The following is an 18,653-nucleotide window of genomic DNA, read 5'->3' on the forward strand; positions in this document are numbered from 1 at the left end:
AAGTGCGGACTGATGGGAATTGAATCATGAAAGGCTTTGTAGAGATGAAGTTTCCCTGAATATGTATGTGGAAAAAGTCTTAGACTGTACTAAGGGTGCTTTTTATTTAAAGAGGTGATTGTAGCTATTGACACTTTAGGGTATTATTATCAAGTATCGCACAGTGTTATGAAATTCTAAAAGATTCTCAAAAAAATTATATAAAAGCCTAGAATTGAAATAAACACCAGTTGGGAGAACATCTTAAGTTTCTGGTTCAAAGGTCTTATAAAAATATAGGCTTGGTTCTAATAGATAAACTTCTGCTTGGATTTTTTTTTTTAACTTTGGTTCTGTTTGGGGTAAAAAAAAATAGTAGGTTCAATTTAGGGGATTCCAAATGGATATGAATTAGCTCTTTTTTTCAAGGCAAAAATTGAGTTCATGATTTGAGTTAAATTTAGTAATTTAAGGAGAAGGGGTGAATATCATAAAAAAGTAAAAATGGCTCTGGATGGTTAAATGCCAAAGCTTTCCTAAGGTAAATGAACTTTTATTGTAAATATTTTTGTAGAATAAGGAATTCTTTCACAATTTAACCCCATTAATTTATCTGTTACATAAACTCAGAACTTTATGTCTCTATTGTTTTTCAAAATGATATGCACTTTAGCACCATAATTCTTCCACTCAGGAAAATCATGGGGAGACTATGTATCAGGAGCCCTGGGCTTTTATACCAGTTTTGTGACTTTGGACAAAAGTCCAACCTAACCTTCTAGGCCTTCCTTCCCCCAAATCTGAATGGGGGTGGGGGTGCGGGGGTGGAATGACACTAACTTCTCTGTCTAGATATAGTTCAAAGGGCTAATGGTAACTGTTGCTTTCTTCTGAAAGGTAAACAAAATGCTGATAATAGAAAGGTATTGGATTAATACTCTAATGCTGTTTTAGGTTTTTGCCAGGCAGAATAAAGTCAATATCTAAAATATCTTCGAAACTGGCTTTAGATCAAGCAACTCGGAATGTGTCACAATGAGGTTAAATTAAAAATGTTCCTCAGTTCACATTATAAACAGATGAATACTTGGAATTCACCTAAAAATATTCTGTAGCTTTGAATGTAGGTGTGTTAATTTCCTCTACTTTCTCCTTCGTTGTGCTCTCCTCATTATACTAGTTTATACAAGTAAGCAATTATCAGGCCACAGAAAGTATAAGGCGTGCAGGGTATTCAAAACATAATGCTGTAGGGGGTATTAATCTGGTATTTTTGCAAATGATTAAAAAAATGTGATGTTGACAATTTAACACATTAACATAACAAAGCCATATGATTATCTCAATAAATGCAGAAAAACCATTTGACAAAATTCAACAAAGGATCATAACAAAGTGGGTACAGAGGGAGCACACCTCAACGTAATAAAGGCCCTGTATGACAAACCCACAGCTAACATCATACTCAGGAACAAGATCTAAGATCGGTAACAGCACAAGGATGCCCCCTTTTGCAACTTTTATTCAACATTGTGCTGGATGTCCTAGCCACAGCTGTCAGACAAGAAAAACAAACAAACAAACAGATAAATAAAAGGCATCCAAATTGGTGAGAAAGAAGTAAAGCTGTCACTACTTGAAGATGACATGATATAGTATATATAGAAAATTCTAAAGACTACATAAAAAATTATTATAACTAACAAATGAATTCAATAAAGTTTCAGGATAAAAAAATAAATATACAGAAATCTGTTGCATTTCTCTATAATAATAATTAGCTAGCAGAAAGAGAAATCAAGAAAATGAACCCATTTACCATTGCATCAAAAAGAATTAAATACCTAGGAATAAGTTTAACCAAGAAGTTAAAGATCTGTACACTGAAAACTATAAGGCACCGATGAAAGAAACTGAAGACAACACAAATAAATGGAAAGATATCCTATGATCACGTATAGGAAGAATTAATATTGTTAAAATGGCCCTACTATCCAAAGCGATCTACAGATTCAATACAGTCCCTATCAAAATGTTAATGTCATTTTTCACAGAATTAGAGAAAATAATCCTAAAATTTATACATACCCACAAAAGACCCCATAGGCCAAACCAATCCTAAGCAAGAATGAAACTGAAGCTGTCACACACTCTGATCTCTAACTAGGTTACAGAGATAATAATAATCAAAGCAGTATGGTACTAGCACAAAAATAGACACATAGGTCAATGGAAAAGAATGGAGAGCCTGGGAATAAATTCACATTTACATGGTCAAGTAACATATGACAAAGGAGAGGCAAAGATATACAATTGGAGAAAGACAGTCTCTGTAATAAGTGGTGTTGGGAAAACTGGACAGCTAGATGGAAGAGAATGAAACTGGACGACCATCTTATATAATACATGAAAATAAACTTGAGATGGATTAAACACCTAAATGTAAGTCCTGAAACCATAAAAGTCCTAGAAGAAACTTTAGGCAGTAAACTCTTGAACACTGGCATTGGTAATTTTTTTCTAGATATGTCTCCCCAGGCAAGGGAAACAAAAACAAAAATAAGCAAATGGGACTACATCAAACTAAAAAGCTTCTGCACAGCAAAGGAAACCATCAAAAAAATGAAAAGGCAATGTACTGAATTGGAGAATATGTTTGTAAATGACGTATCTGAAAATAGACTAACATCCAAAATATATAAAGAACTCATATAATTCAACACCAAGAAAACAAAGAATCTGAATTAAAAATGGGCAGAGGATCTGAATAGACATTTTTCCAAAGAAGACACAGATGGCCAATTGACATATTAAAAGATGCTCCACATCACTAATCATCAGGGAATGCAAATCAAAACCACAAGGAGAAATCACCTCACACCAGTCAGAATGGCTAGCATCAAAAACACAAGAAATAACAAGTATTGATGAGAATATGGAGAAAAAGGAACCCTCCTACACTGTTGGTGGGACTGCAAATTGTTGCAGCCAGTATGGAAAACAATATGGAGGTTCCTCAAAAAATTAAAAATAGAAAAGCCAAATTACCTAGTCATTCTACTTCAGGGAATTCACTCAAAGAAAACAAAATCACGAATTCAAAAAGATATATACACCCTTATGTTTATTGCAGAATTATTTGCAACAGCCAAGATACGGGAGCACCTGAAGTGTCTGTTGATAGATGAATGGATAAAGAAGATGTACATACATACAGCTGAGTACTACTGAGCATAAAAAAGAAAGAAAGCTCTCCATTTGTGACAACATGATGGATCTAGAGGGTATTATGCTAAGTGAAATAAGAGAAAGACAAATACCATATGATTTCACTCATATGTGGAATCTAAAAAATGAAACAAATGGATAAACAAACAAAACACAAATACACTCATAAATACGGAGAACTAGTGATTGCCATGGGGGAGGAGTGTAGAGAAGGGGTGAAATAGGTGGAGATCAAGAGGGACACACTTGCAGTAATAAAATAAATTAGTCACAGAGATGAAAGTAGAGTACAGGGAATACAGTTAATAATATTGTAGTAACTTTGTATGGTGACAGGTGGTAACTACACTTAACATGGTATTTACTAATGTATGTAATTGTTGAATCACTATGTTATATGCCTGAAACTGATATCATATTATATATTGACTATACCTTAATGAAAGTAAATAATAAAATAAAAAAACTTTTAATATGATATTGAAAAACAATTTGAGGAAAGCAGTGGGCAGTGGAACAAAGGGTTTATGCTGCCATCACCTCTAACTGGAACTTCATTGGCAGCTGTGGGTTGGCAGCCAGTCTCGGGAGTCCAATCAATACCCTGCCCAAGAGGCAGCCGCTCTGGTCCCGCCGGCTCCAACCTTGTTCCCCAGCAGGATGATAAGGAGCCCGTGGAGGCTGCGCACACACTAACTCATCATTAGCTGGCCCCTGCTGGTTCCACCCCGAATGCACACCTGGTTCTGGAAAGTGGCTTCTTGCCATTACCATGCTCACCTCTCCCAACTCCACAGACACAGTTCCAACTTGTTACAAAATCCCAGTGGTCGAGCAAGGTCATCCTGATCGCCTGTCCAGAACTCCCATTTCTTGTGGTACTGGCATTGTGTTTTGCCAGAGTCCCTAAGGCCAACTGATGGGGGGCTGGGCCCCTTGTATCTATCTATGCATGTGAACTTCTGCCAGCTACCAATGGGCAACCGCTTAACAGCTCTCACCAGACACCTATCACTAAAGGACCACTACTTGATTTCTGCCAGCGGACAACAGCTTGTCCCCAAAACACACAACTGCACGCATGTATGCACACATACACACACTGGCTCCCTGGGGTCTGCCTGGTTTTGAGGCTCAGTGATCCTCAATCTGGCCCTAAGCAAGCCCCAGATTCCTCAGGTGGGCAGTGGAGGCAATATAGAGAGACAGAATGTTGGCACACATTCCAAGCATGGGGACAGTGAGGACAAAGCAGTGGCCCTGGAGTTGGAACACCAGCCTGCAGAGCAGAGCCCAACCCTCTGCTAGAGCTCTCAGCGTTTCTGTCCCCACTCCTACGGGTCTCTCTCTGCTTCCACGGGGAAGTAGCTTTGTTGATCACAGGGGTTCCTATCATCTTACATAATCTCTGCATACTCAGAGGTTAGAAATGGGGCAGCCTCTTGCCTGGGGGCTCCCTAAAATTCCATGCCCTCAGCAAAACTCAAAACACCAATTTAGAGAACATTTTGACCTCACTTTTAATTGCTGATTCAAATTTTACAAGCTGAAATGCAGGCTACCATTTTACTTATACATTTTGTCAGTATTACCTTGTCAATATTACCTAGTCTTGCCCCCATTTAGTGAATTTTTACACAAACAGGATTTGACTAAAAACATTGTTTCCTTAAAGTTTCCTGTAAACCTCCCCAAATTAAGTGTTTGATAACCTGTAAAAATAATTTGCGCACATATACTCATGCTCCCAGGGGTGATTTGTCTTTTATGATTCACTTTTCTTTGAGGCATTTTCCTGGGTGACTTAATTGTTGCAATGACGGAATTAACTCCCCTCCTGGAGTGCAGGGAACCCTGCAGCCCTCATTTTACCGGTAACAATATTTGCATAATGTGGCGTTTTGAAATACAATGGTTTTCGATGGAGGAAGTGTTATGGCCTTCCAGTGTGTGTGGACAAGAAAAAAAAGGTTGATAACCATGGGAATGAAAAACTGTATGTTAATATATAAATTTAAAATATTAGTAATTTATTAACTAATTTTTCTATATTATTAATATATTAATATATACATTTTAAAGGGTCTTTAAACCATTTCAACAATGACAAGAAGCAGAATTAATTCATTCACTTACATTTTTATTGAGCTTTCTTTGGGGAAGGTGCTGATACCCCAAGTGACTTTCAGAAGTGTTTTTGTAAATGTAAATAGTATACTAAATAAAGAGGAACTAGAAAAGTCCCCCTGGGTGTGGAGCAGGGCTCTGTGCCAACTCACACTGCTCTGGTGGCCCAGGGTTGGCCCTCCGCCCAGCATTTCGGCACCCAGTCCCTGGGGCCGAGCTGAGAGGCTGCTCTGGAGTCACCTGCTGATTTCCGGTCCCCGGCCCCACATCCTGGCTCAGGGGTGGTAATCGTGTTGTGGAAATCTCTCTTAGCCTCAGTTTCTCCATCTGTACTTGAGTCTTTGGGAAGATTAAAGAGGTTAAGTTATGGGAGGGTCTTAGCAGTCAGTGCCTTCCTCAAGAGTAAATGCTCAGGAAATGTTAAAAATTAGCATCGTGTTGGCCAAAGTATTTCTGATGATAGTTGAAAGATTCCAATATTTAGGACCCTTTATATACTGGAGCTGCAAGTAAATTTTGTTGCTGTGTTGGATATTTACCTAACCGGAGGCCATTTAAATGTTTTACAATGGATTTTTTTTCTTGAAATATAAAAAATTTAAATCCCTTTGGCACATACCTGTCCTGCTAAGGGTTTCAATCATCTTCCGCCTCTGCCTGGTGAGTTCCTTGTGACAGCACGCCCTAATTCCCTCTGTGTCAAGGTGGATCTTGCACTCGGAGAGTGGACACTATTACTTACTCCCCCATGTTACACAGTGTGGCTCGATCTTTCTCTGATTTCCTCATCATTTCCCGTATGGTTTATCTTCTTCTTTATGCTTTCCCAGATGCATTTGATGATCATGCTGATTGCCAACAGCATTTTTCTCTTGGTCAGAATGAAATTCCAGCGGAACAAAGTACAGTTAGTAATTCACCATCTTCACACACATTGAACGTCATCTCTGTTCCTTCTTGAAGCAGTTCAGGTGAATATACATTAGGCAAGTCCAAGATGGGGATCCTTCCTAACTAGGCACTTGGTTCGAAGTCCTAGAGTCAAAGAAAACCACCCCCACGCATTGCTGCAGGGGTGTGGGGACACGTCTGAGCAAAAAAAATGTTCCCCTGCTGCCCACTTGGAGGACAGGTAAAGAAGGGGGAGAAACCTTTCCCTCCCATTAACCTCAATCACTGGGTGTAATTTAAGACTTCACAATATAAATGGGTACAGGTTTATGTTTCTCAGAGGGCAGACGAAATAGCTAGATGTACTGAGATATTTTTGCCTTCTTTCATCAGTTCCAGGAATACCTATTCCTTCTTCTTGTCTGAGAGGATCAAGGCAACTTTGCTCTGCACATGGAACGGGACTGGGAGCCGGGTCCTGCACGATCTCTCACTGACTCTCAAGGATGGCACCTCTTTCATTTCAGAAGCTCTTCTTACGAGAAGTGCATATTCTCCACAGCCGACTCAAGTCTCAAAGAGTACCCAGTCCCTTGTTCCATACGCAGGACGTCCGGCTTTCTCTTCTATGGTGCCTAGCACGTCTCGAACTTAAGTGCAAATCAGCAACCTTGAAGGGCTTCTGAAACCACAGAGCATGGGTTTCTTAAATCCCCCACGTTCTGACTCAATAAGCCTGGCCTGCCGTCTGAGAATTAGGAATGAACAAGTTTCCAGATGGTGGTGAGGATGCTGGTCCAAGGGGCCACACTTTGAGAACTCCTGAAGCTCAAAAACCAGTTTTGAATGACTTTTCCATACTTCTGAGTGTTATGGTAGAGCTTTTTGATGCCCTGGTTTCCCAGCTAAAAACAGGAATAATCCCTCCAACTACCTGTTCCTACCTAGTCCAAGAGTATTATGGCTAATGTAGCCTCATGCATGGAAGCCTGCAGCTGATCTCGGGTAAAGCGTATCCCTAAAATTTTAAAACATGCTCAAGTCAGCATACGTCACAGCACATCTGCCTCAAAAGAGGCACAAGACATAATACCAACAATGAGTTTTACATCTTCCCTGCTGAGCTGTTCCAAGAGGCAGGATGTATCTGCCATGTTTACAATGACACCCTGATGCAAACACTGCTTGAAAGAGGACAGATGCTGTCAGGTTGCAATGAGGAACCTCATTGGGGACCTCAGTGACCTTGCATCAAGACTGTCCCCCAGCACATACTTGTTTTCATAAATACTCACAGGAGCTCAGCACCCTCAGTTACACTGTAAGAAGTGGGGACGGCGTGTACCCACACCTTGGGAGAGCGGCACAAACATCTTCATCATCATTTGGATCTTCTATTTCTCCTCGTTTCCTCTAAATACTGTAGACAGATGCCCCACGGCCGGCTTTCCCATGGCCTCCTCACTCCTGTGTCATTCCTCAGCCGTGAGCTCCGCCCAGAAAACCTGACACCCTGTTCCATGGATCACCTTCCTGACTTTTACCCTGCAGTTTTCTTAGATGTTCTAACTTAACACAAATCTGGACCCTAAAAACAGGGACCTAGACTGTGTCTTGCACAAGGGCTCCTGGCTCCGGGGGGCACTGTCACCAAGCTGCGTGCCCTGGAGCAGGCTGCAGCCGCCTAGAAGGGACAGCATTTGCATGATCTGTACGGTTAGAAAGCAGCGGCCACCTTCTCCATTTTGGCACTTCCTGCCACTGCCCGCAGATCTAAGCGGAGTTTCTCTTAGATTCTTCCTTCCTCTGTTATTTTGGATCGTGAATCTTTTCCTCCTCCTCTGTTTTCTGTGAGCTGGAAGAATTGCACATATATTCTGACAAAAGGATGGGTCAGTCTGACCTCCTGCTAGGTTAGCACTGAAGCCCTGTTCCCTTTCCTGAGTGGTAACCGATGCCGAGAACGCAAGCACTTCTGCCTGGTCCCCGGGTCCCATGGCACAAAGGCAGCGTGGTCTCAGCTGCAGCCACCGGCAACCACAAATGGAATTACCCGCTCCCTCTTGCAGCATGTATGTTCAGGTAAAAACATTCACAGTATTCTCTCTTCTATTCTTGCTTCACGCTGACGTGCCGACACTGGGCTCTGCAAAGCATGGAATGTACCAGCATGCAAGCGAGCGCAGTTTATGTTCTCTTCGGCCACTTCGCTTCTTGAAGCTCCTCCTTTACCTAAAGCCCACAGGAAAACAGCAGCTGGTCCTGCCTGGACCTGGAAGTCATGAGTCATGACAGGCAGCTTGTGCAATGACATGAATCTCTTATCTTGGCTCCACTAGTTAGGGCACAAATCAGTCACCATCGTCAGAATCCACCTGTACTCACATACCCCCTGCCAAACCCTGTCCAGTCCTCCTGCTGCTGTCACCTCTTCCTGGCTGGCTTTTCCAGCTCCAGGCCTTCATTCTAGAACATCCCATAACCATAGGGCTGTGAACTAATCATGCCTTTTTATTTCCTGCAATTTCTGATGTTTCCGGGAGTGAAGACTGCCTCTCTCAGGACTAGCCAGTGGCTAATGACAGAAAACAACCAACCTGCGAGTGCCTTTCACATAGCGACCAGCAAGTCCACAGTCTACCCTCTCTCCTCCATGAGCTCTCAAACCTGGCCACTGTCCGTCCACCTGCCTAACCCCCAGGGCCAGGTACCAGACAACCAGGGGTGGCCTGTGTGCCCCAGGGTCACTGAATTATTGAAACCGGCCAATCCTGAGCCTGCTTCCCTGTACCTGCTTCCCTGGCCTCACCTCTTCCTTCCCCTAGGAAAACCACAGTAAAGGCTATTCTCCATGTCAGTGCCTCCCTCTGCCTCCTGACTGACCCTGGTGCTTGCCTGTCAGTCCCTGTTGGCCCCCCCTGGCATGGCATGCCCCCTCTTCTTAGGAGCTGTACTGAATTATCTTTTTAATAGCTGCATCTCCTTCTCCGTTGGCCCCACCATACCTGCATAATAATAAATCCAAAGTTTGAACAGGCTGTGGTTTCAACCAAGTCTCCAAGCTTTTCACAGTGGCTCCTCCACTGCCTTCAAGACCAAAAATGTCCCAAAGCTCTCCCTCAGGACAGGGCATTATGCTCCATTTCCTCGCTGGGCCCACATATGTCAGAGAGCACATTCTGCCACCTCGGGAGACACCCAACCCTGAACCATTGCTCATTCTCTGCCCCACACGGGCAACAGCAGGTCTACCAGCAACTCTTACTGGGGCCCTTCCAGAACACACCTCAAACCAGCCCTCTTTGCGCAGCACCTGCACACCTCCAGTGCAGGCACCAGCTCTCCACAGCAGCCGTGCAGCCAGCCACCCTCTGCCCCAACCCTCAGGGCCCTGTAACCATTTGCCATGCAGCAGTGAGTGCCCGTCAAGAGCACAGGCTTCCCTGCCCGGCGTGGCTAAGGGAAAGGGGGCACCTGAGAAGAGGAGGCCTCCTAGAGGGCCTTCTCTGCTCCAGGGAACACTGAAAGCTATGACACAATTGACTGACTTCTTGCCAGAAATTTGGTTTTCATTGGTGACTAAGTATGTAAGATCTATACTCGATTATCCTGTGTTTGCAGGAGAAGTGAGAGAGTTTGTACGGAGAGGGGATGGGGGGAAAGGGAAAAGAGGAAAAGAGCTGTTTTTAAAGAGGGGCAGAACGCTCATTGTTTTCCTAAACTTCTTCTATCCAAGAGCTGTGGCTTTCAACCTTGGCTAAATATTAATCCCCTGGGGAGTTTGAAAAATCTAGTAGACCAGTGTGTTTAGTTGTTTTTTTTTTTATCCTCAAGTTAGCAAGCCAAACACTGGAAGTCATACACAGCTCTGAAGTTTGCTTGGACTCCTCTAGCAGAGGGTAGGGCAAACATTTTCTGTAAGGGCCCAGATAGGAAACATTTCCAGCTTTGTAGGCCACATGGTTTCTGCGCACTTACTCAGCTCGGCCACGCAGCAGGAAAGCAGCTGGCTGTGCTCCAGCGAGACTGCACCTCCCGGAAGAGCGGGCAGGCTGGATTTGGCCCACGGGCTGCAGTTTGCCCATCCCTAATCTAGGGGGCATAAGGGGGCTTTTCTAAATCACTGCAGACATCTCAGTATTTCCCTCTCCCAACACCAGAATCCTCTCCTTGCAAATTCATTCATAAAAATCACGCCAATACCCCAGCGAGCAGGTGGCAATCCCTGCTGATGGAGGGCCGGTTCCTGTTGCTGGCGGAAGGGCCCCCAGGGGGCTCATTTCACTCTTCTATCTACTTTTGTGCATGTTTGAACATTTCCCAAGATAAAACATTTAAAAAATGAACTTAAAAAAAAGGAGAGGAGAATTCTCTCACAAATAAACACAAGCTGAAGCTCCCAGGAAGGTTGGGGACTGCAGGGTCCAGGTCAGTGCTTCGAAGGCACTGGCAGATGCGTCAGGCGGCAAAGCCTGCAGGGTGGGTGGGGGTGGGGAGATACTCACGACCAATAGAGCAGCATGAGCAGGAAGGGGCAGATGATGAGGGCCTGGAGGACCTGCCAGTCCCGGCACAGCACGGCCAGCCCGGGCATGAGGAACTGGCCTGCCATGGCCACGAAGCTCGCCACCATCGTGATCATGAACCGTTTTCCGGGGGGACACAGCTCTATTCCTGGAACACAGAGGGTACAAGAAAGACATGAGTGTCTTGCCCATGGCCCAGGAGAGCAATGGGTGCACCAGGGCCAGTGCACTTTTCAACCCACCAAGAACTGGAAAGTTGTTTTGATTTGCTGGTGGCCATGGGAGCCCTGCAGGGTATGTCAATGCTGAGATTCTCGTTTTTACAGCTGGATGAGCTAAAGCCTCAACTGCGAAGGGAGCACAATCCTTGCTCAAGGTCACAACAGAGCAAAAGAATGCTGTAATTCAAAGCCGCCTAGCCCAGAAAGCAGGGATGGCTGCTTCATAGGGGGATAAGGGCACCAAGTTGTTTGCACCGCCTCGGCCCTCCAGATGGCCCTGAGCTTGTTGTGGGTTGGCTTTCCCCTCCATCTGTGATGCTGTGCTATGGGACCCTTTCAACCTCTGACTGAGGCACCAGGAATGCCCATCTGCTCCCACCCACCTGCCCCATCCCTGTTTCCTTCTGGCTCTGACTCCAGTGCTCCTGGGAACTCTGCATTCCAGGCAACCTCCTCACGCTGTGAGGCCAAGGCAGGCCGAGTGGCACTGCAGCTTATCTATTTGAACAAGACAAAAACCTATCAATAAAGGAGACCGGATCATGCAGTCATGATCTTGCGGGGAGTTCCTCCTGGGTATTGGAATTCTGCTGCCCACTCTGACCTGGGTGTGCTGAGCATGCCTCTCTCTGTTCCTATTAGGTAGATGGCTCCCCTGGCCGGGGCACATCTGATTCATCCTCAGAGCTTCAAAACCAAACCAGTGTCTGCCTTTGATAAACATCAGCAGAATGGAAGGACAACATAGTCCCCGCTGTTTGCAAGAATCTATGCTCTTAATCTGATCTTGAATGAAAAAGATGGTTGCAAAACCCTAAACTGTAGCACGCAACTAACAACTAATACATATCTACTGCATGGATTCCTACAATAAGGGTCCTTAATACTGGAAAATATGGCTGGGTTTTACACACTTTTTCTACGTATAGAGCATGTAAGTTTGTTTGCTATTCTTTTTCTACAGTTTGCAGTATTTCCTAAAGCTTGTCTTTTTTTTTTTTAATGTGGTTAGAATTATTTTTTAAAAAAGGAGGAGGACCCTCAGGAGAATACTTTTCGTGCCTCTGTATCTGGAGACTGTATGCAGGTCAATTGCTACAGCCTTTCTGTAGAGACCAGAGCAGAGGTAAGAGGTAGAAAGGCAGTCAGGAGGGGAGCAGATCAGAGGTGAGACAGAGAAAATGTACTTGGCCACAAGAATGGAATCAGCCCTAAAAGGGACAGGGCAGCATGCCAGTTAGTATCTACATCCGCTTATCTGCAGGAAAAGAATAATAAAGTCATCAGAATTTCCATCCCTGCTTTGCCACAAATAAGCAGGTCATCATCATAGGCACTGGTGAGTGGCAGAGAAACCTGGCCTCACTGAACACAGCTTATAAAGAACTGTTTTGCCATTTAATTAAGGAAACAGGATTAAGCACCCCTCAATGGCCATTTGCTATGATGTCTTTCTTTTCAATGCACAGGTCAGGTTCACTCAAAAGATCACTTCCTCTTGGGGCTGAGGTATTCACCCCAGGCCTGGCATTTCAGCTCTTGAAATTAATAGAGATCAGGGTCGTTTTATAAAAGACTAACAGTTACAGGTTCTAGTTTTCACTTATTAAGCTCATACACAGATTTGCTCCTATGGAAACCAGAAGTCTGCAGTCGCCAAGGTAAGTTCAGGGAGCTGAGGCTGGGCACATGCTAGTGTCAGAGAGAAGAGTCAGCACTTGACCACCCAGGTAAGCTTTACACCATGTCACAGAGATAACATCAAAACAGCATGACGGCTTCATGTCAACGGGCTTGCTGGTACAATGGGCACTACATAGAGCTTGCAGTTTCCTGCTTCACTGTCTCTCTTTAATTTTTTGCAACAGTAAGTAAGAAAATATCTATGATTACATTTTTTTTTACTAAAGACCCCTTTTAGGATGCCTAACCCCACCCACAAGTCTACACTGTGCTCTATCCCACAGCGGATCACAAGGCAACTTTCCAAACCAGGCTCTAGGTTTGTGGATGACAAGGACAATTGTCCTTTGACGGGCAAATGATCCATTGCCTGACTTCCCACTCTCCCCTTGTGGCAAATGAGATGCTGTGACTGGTACACAGGTCAGCATTACTGAAGACACAACAGTGTTTAAATTGTCATAGTTTCTTCCCTTGGGGTCTCTCGTTCCTCCACCGTGTATGGTCTGAGCGATCCTCTAAGTCCTCGCTACTTGGACCTGAAGCACCCCTGGCACCTGGGAGCCTGTTAGATACTCAGAACCTCGGCTCAACCCAGACTTACAGAATCGGCATGTGTAGAGATCATATTAAAGAGATCCCCAGAGGCCTCACTGAGACTCACTGGCTAACTGTACTTCCTCCAAACTGTAAGGAGCACCTGCGGCAGGAGAGAGATGTTGGCCTTGTGACATGGAATGAGTAAAATCATCTTCTGACCTCTCACACCCATTTCTGCAAGGGACCGTAGCAGACATTTACTTTTTTCCATCAGGTAGAAAAATGCAGAGCGCTCTAGCAGATGTATGTTATTTTAGCATTCCTGCCAGGGCGATGGAAAAACACAGCAGTTTGATGTAAGGACACAGGTATGACACTCACACATGATGACCTTTTTGCCTTGACACACCAGAAATTCTTTCCAAACTGCCTGAAATCAACTGTGTTCTGAAGGAGGCTATAAAGATGTTTAAAAATAAAAGCAATTATCAAAGAGCCGCAGGCACTTTAGGCTTGCCATTAATCACATGTTCCTTTTGGATGATGAGAAGTCAGTTTTCCTGAAGTGGAAGAGGGGGAGAAATACATCAGGACATTAAAGCTTTAAGTCCTGGCAGCTGGTAGGAGGGGAAAGGGGCTGTAGGTAGGTCACTTCTGCTCATGAAGGGCGCTCCCAGCTCTGCAAACAGCAGTTGGTACAATGGCTTGCACACCTTGGAGATGTTTACTGCCAGCCGGCTAGGGCCACAGGCTTGGTTTTGAAAGGCAGGGAAGCTTGCCACCAGGAGAGAATGGTATTCCCAATGCAAGCATCCCCTCAGGACCTGCTTTTACAGGTCACCAGAGACAGACGTCCACGCTGTCAGCAGCATCTATGGAAGGTCTGGGATGCAGCTGCGTCGTGGCGCTTCTTAGAGCTACTTTCTCTGCCAGTGGGGCTCGCCCTAAGTCGTCTTACTCATGGCCAGAAACCTCCCCCACCTTCATTATGTAAAACATTTCAGGGTCATAAAAAACTATCAACTCAGATGAGGCATCATAGATTCAAATATAAAAGTATCTCAAGCATCTGGCATGTAGCACTTTCACTGCTATGGTTAAGAGCCTGGACTCTGGAGCCGGACAGCCTGGGTTCAAATCCTGTCCACAGGACTTACAAGCTTGTGAGCCTGGTTCTGTCCTCTAGGAGTTCTGTGTGTCAGTTCTGTCATCTGTAAAATGCTGTTGTGAGCATGAAACTAGCACAGAGTGCTGAACACAGGAAATGCTGTTATGTTTTATAAGTAATAATATCATGCACTATTACCATCATGCCAACATAATCATTGCCAAGCCACTCTTTGGCTTCACTTGATCACTTTGGTATTCACCTGATCTGGTGAATTCAGGGTAGAACTAAGGCTTGTTCTAAGAGACTAAAAAAGAAGAACAGCCTGCAGTGACAATCTACACTCTTTCTTGTCCATGTATTTTATTTCATGGAGATTCTCTCAGACCTAGAAACAATCCATCAATTAAAAACAACTCAGTGAATCCAAGAAAACCACATCAAAAATCCCCATTGTTCAGTGACTTTTTTTCTACCGCCTTAACAGAGAAGGCTCAAAGCTGCTCTCACAAGTGTGATAGACTTTGCCACTAAGCAGAGAAGTTACCGAAGGTTCTGACAACTAAACAGCATGTAACAAGACGGACCTGAGCCACGTGGCTATAAAGCCAGGGGCTCACGGCTGCAACAGCCTGAGCATGTGGGCAAAGGGCAGCCCCAGGCCCTCTCCCAGTTCTGCTGGAAGTGTAGTGTTGGCATGTGGGAGCTCTCAGGGGGCTGTGACTCCAGGAGATTTGCTTTTCAAATGTTTTCAGATCCTTACACATTTCTCGGAGGAAAAGAAAGTTGTGCTGCTCAGATCAGTCACCTCGGGTGACACAGGAGGAAGACCCCAAGGGAGCGAGACGCTGAAGCCTGGCGGTCACCCGCTGGCCCCACAGCCATTCCTCGGAAAAAGGGTGTCAGCATCCTAGGCTACAGTCCCAAGGTAGTCAACCAACAGTATGTAAATTTTGCCTTCAAGCTATTTTATAGATGGGATTAAAGACCATTAAAGTCAGTTGAGTTTAAGAAAGGGACATTATCCTAGATAATCTAGGTGGCCCAACTCTATCAGTTGCAAGGACTTAAAAACAGAGGGGAGGCTTCCTCAAGGATGAAGAAAACACCCTGCTTGTGGGTGGCAGCGCACCTCATGCCTGAGCTCCAGCCTCTTTCTGCAGGCCTGGCCTACGGGTCTCAGATTCCACCATCGTGTACGCCAGTTCCTTGCAGAAGATATTTCCCTATGTGTCACCTCCTGGTTCTGTTTGTCTGGTTGAGCCTTGCTACAGCCCTCACGCCTGGTCACACAGGGTTCCCAAGAAGCTCTGTGTCAGAATCTGCTCACCTGGCTGGACACCTGGCCTTCCTGCGGTGCTGCCAGGAAGGACCGACACCTCCCGGCCTTGCTTCTCTTCCTAGGCGATTCCAGACCTGGTTCCCCAGCCTCTCAGGGCACTGCCGAACTCCAGGGGCATCTAAGTCACAGCTTCTGAAGGTGGCAGGCACTGTTCTACTGTCTCTGTTAAGTATGTAGGTGGCCCTTAGGGAGACGACAAAAGGACATTGAGAACAGGCCCGGACACACGGCGCAGGCATCCTCCAGCGGAGGGAAGCCAGGAGGAAGGAAGGCAGCTGACAAGTCAAGGCGGCAACACGCAAGAACTGAACCTTGGTGTTCAGAGAGGATTTTGTAAATTCTGCAATGGAACAAAACACCATGTTGGCTTTTATCTTTGTTTTGGGGGCAGAAAGGTTAGGGAGAGGATGCTCTGTCCCACCGATGACCTCTCCAGCAGGGATTTGAGGGCCAGCCTGAAAAGTGAACAAACATCTCCGCAAGGCCCATCGAGGTGGGAAACCCCAGCATCCTAACCAACAGCCATTAAGAGGCTTTACATGAAGAGGGAACAAATTCAAATACTCCCCACTTAGAGTGACGGTGTCGGGGCAGACTAGCTGAAATAAGCCATGTGGTCTGAAGGAAGGGTACGGGGTGTGGAGCCCCTAGGGTGGGTCCCAGTGACTCCATCCCCGAATCCGATTCCACTGTGACCTTTGAACCAGGAGCTCTCAGGGGCAGCCTCTGTGAATTCGTGGGCTGGCACAGGGCACCTCTGGGGGAACCTGGATAATGGGGAGGTGGTACAAGAACAGGGGAGTCAGGTGACTCCTTTAGAGAGACACGAGTTTCCTCTAGAAAACATACCTGAACGTGGCTGCTAAGAACTTCAACATACAGAATGCCCTCCTTCGGCTGAGACCAAGGCTCTGTCTTGTCATTTATTCATTCTTTGCCACCCACGTTGGGTCTGATGGGTTTTAAAACTTATGGTTTCACTGGTAGTCATTTTAGAAACTCTTGGCTTAAACGACTTAATTAAAGACAAAGACACCCCATTCACCCAGAACGTGGCCCCTGTGGATATGTGTGCTCTCGGCACCGGCAGGCCCCCGGTGAGGGCTCTGGTGCAGGACGGGAGCCGTGCCCCTGCGGACGGGCACGCTGGGGCTCCTGGGAGGAGAGCTGGGTGAGAGGCAAAGCTCGGTGCCAGTACAAACTGGCAGGACCGATCCCTGCTTTGCGCCTAGGGTATTTCTGTCAGAAATAGCAGTTAGAGAGCTAGTTTCCAGATTCTCTAACTCCTCCCCACACCATCCAGCACACTGCTAACTAACTACTGTTCACTGGATTTGGGAATTATGTTTTTTTAAGTAAAAAAAAAAAAACTTTTGGAACCAGTCTAAAAAAGACATTTCTGATCCTCCTATAATTTGCAAGTGAATAAGACACAAAGTTATGCTGTCTTAAATATATTTTTAAAAGACTGAGGGTGTGCCCGCTGAAGTTTGTGATTTCCTGGGATTGCTAAGTGTTCATGGCTCCCCTAAAATGAGTCTACGGTACTTTTCTGGGTGGGAGTTGGCTAGTAATGAAGGAAAGGGTGCAGTTGATGACATTTACACCAGAGCAAGAGGAAGTGTGCCCTTCAGGAGGAGCTTGAGGCTTAAATTCCTTCCCTGACTTCTCCAGGCTGGGTGAAGTCATTCCACCAATTTGTGCTCCTGTTTCCTTGTCTATAAGTCAGATAATAACCATACCCGCTGTACGCCGGTGCATATCCGACAGCTCTAGAAGGCCTCCTATTTGCTGCTGTCCTTGAGACCTCAGGGGCCTCCGTGAGCTCTGGGTGGGCTCAGGAAGCTGAGAGACCAGCTCCGGAAGTAAGTTCTTCCCTATGGAACCTCACCTGTCCTGTGTTAGGTGAAACTTGGTCGGAGATGACTAAAACGATACAGTGTACAAGCCCGGTGTGATAGGATTCTTATTTTTTAATAGCCTCTGCTATCCAGGAAAGGGTCCCTGCCCTGCCCGAGGTTGTAAGGGTGGTGGGGAGGGGGCCACCTACTTTCTCCCACAGGGCTTCAATCTAGCCAGAAACCCCTGTCCAGACCTGCTCTTCCCTCTCTGATTCACACTCGAGCTTCCAAGGAAAGACACAGAGAGGTCTGAATTGAGGAGAAACAAGACTGTACGTTGATAAAAGCACATGCTCTCCCTAATGAATTCAGCAATTCATTAAAACACATTGACTGTCCACTCTCCTTTCTGAGAAAAGCTGACACTTGCAGTTTCCCTGGGTCACTGACCACACCCAACACCTCTACACACAGGATGACAGAGAGGCTCAGGAAAGGGCAGCGTCTCCCCAAACTGCACTCAAGCACCAAAATTAAACTCAGCTCCTGAACGGGCCTGGAGAATGAGAAATCTGTCAAACCAGAGCACTGTGGAATGGCTCGGCCGTCCCCGCAAAGGGGCAGCCCCCAGCAAGGCCAGGGCCATGGCCACCGACGGCACACCTGTGCAGGAGCCCACGCAATTCCCACAGGCCACTCTTCCAAATGCACCATCCTTTCGAAGGGAGCCCACCTCTCCCAACGCACCTCTGTTATCAATCAAATAGCTCAGAAGTGCACGGCAGCCCCTGGAGATAGACTGCGGGTGGCAGGAGGCCCTGCTTTCCCCAGGGCGTGCTCCCGCCTCACCTGGGAGTGTGGTTGGCAGTGCCACCTGCCACCCTTGGCACATCTGGGCATGGCTCCTCAAGCCTGGCTCCTGCTCAAACTCAGGGCTGCTGCTGCCCACCAGGAGGCCACCAGGCAGCCTGGAGCCACTGCAGGCTCTTCCTCATCTCTTCCCAAGGGGCAAAGCTCCAGAGGCCTTCTGGCTGTTCATGGCCTCTTGTCTCCTGGTACCCGCCAGCCTCTCCTCTTGACTGCACTTCCCTTCTTCCTGCCACTCACCAAGCTGGCCTGGAAGTGAATACCCCTCTCAATAATCACCATCCAGGCCACACACACAGG

At 45.9% G+C, this 18,653-nt stretch overlaps 1 protein-coding gene across 4 annotated transcripts in view; it reads right to left on the reverse strand.

Moving 5' to 3' along the window:
* The window catches only part of SLC22A23 (solute carrier family 22 member 23), a 164,293-nt gene that overhangs the window by 35,361 nt on the left and 110,279 nt on the right, over positions 1–18,653 (reverse strand). For 3 of the 4 annotated variants that reach the window (XR_012126005.1, XM_073224087.1, XM_073224088.1), the window contains one exon: positions 10,731–10,899. Coding sequence is in view for 3 of the 4 variants with exons in the window: in XM_073224087.1 (XP_073080188.1) it covers positions 10,731–10,899 (169 nt within the window). In the remaining variant the exon portion in view is untranslated. Of the gene's footprint in view, positions 1–10,730; positions 10,900–18,653 lie in introns of those variants that run through there. The other variant, XM_073224096.1, reaches the window with a different exon arrangement.

The sequence above is a fragment of the Manis javanica genome, chromosome 16 (genome assembly GCF_040802235.1).
Source record: "Manis javanica isolate MJ-LG chromosome 16, MJ_LKY, whole genome shotgun sequence".
Taxonomy (NCBI): domain Eukaryota; kingdom Metazoa; phylum Chordata; class Mammalia; order Pholidota; family Manidae; genus Manis; species Manis javanica.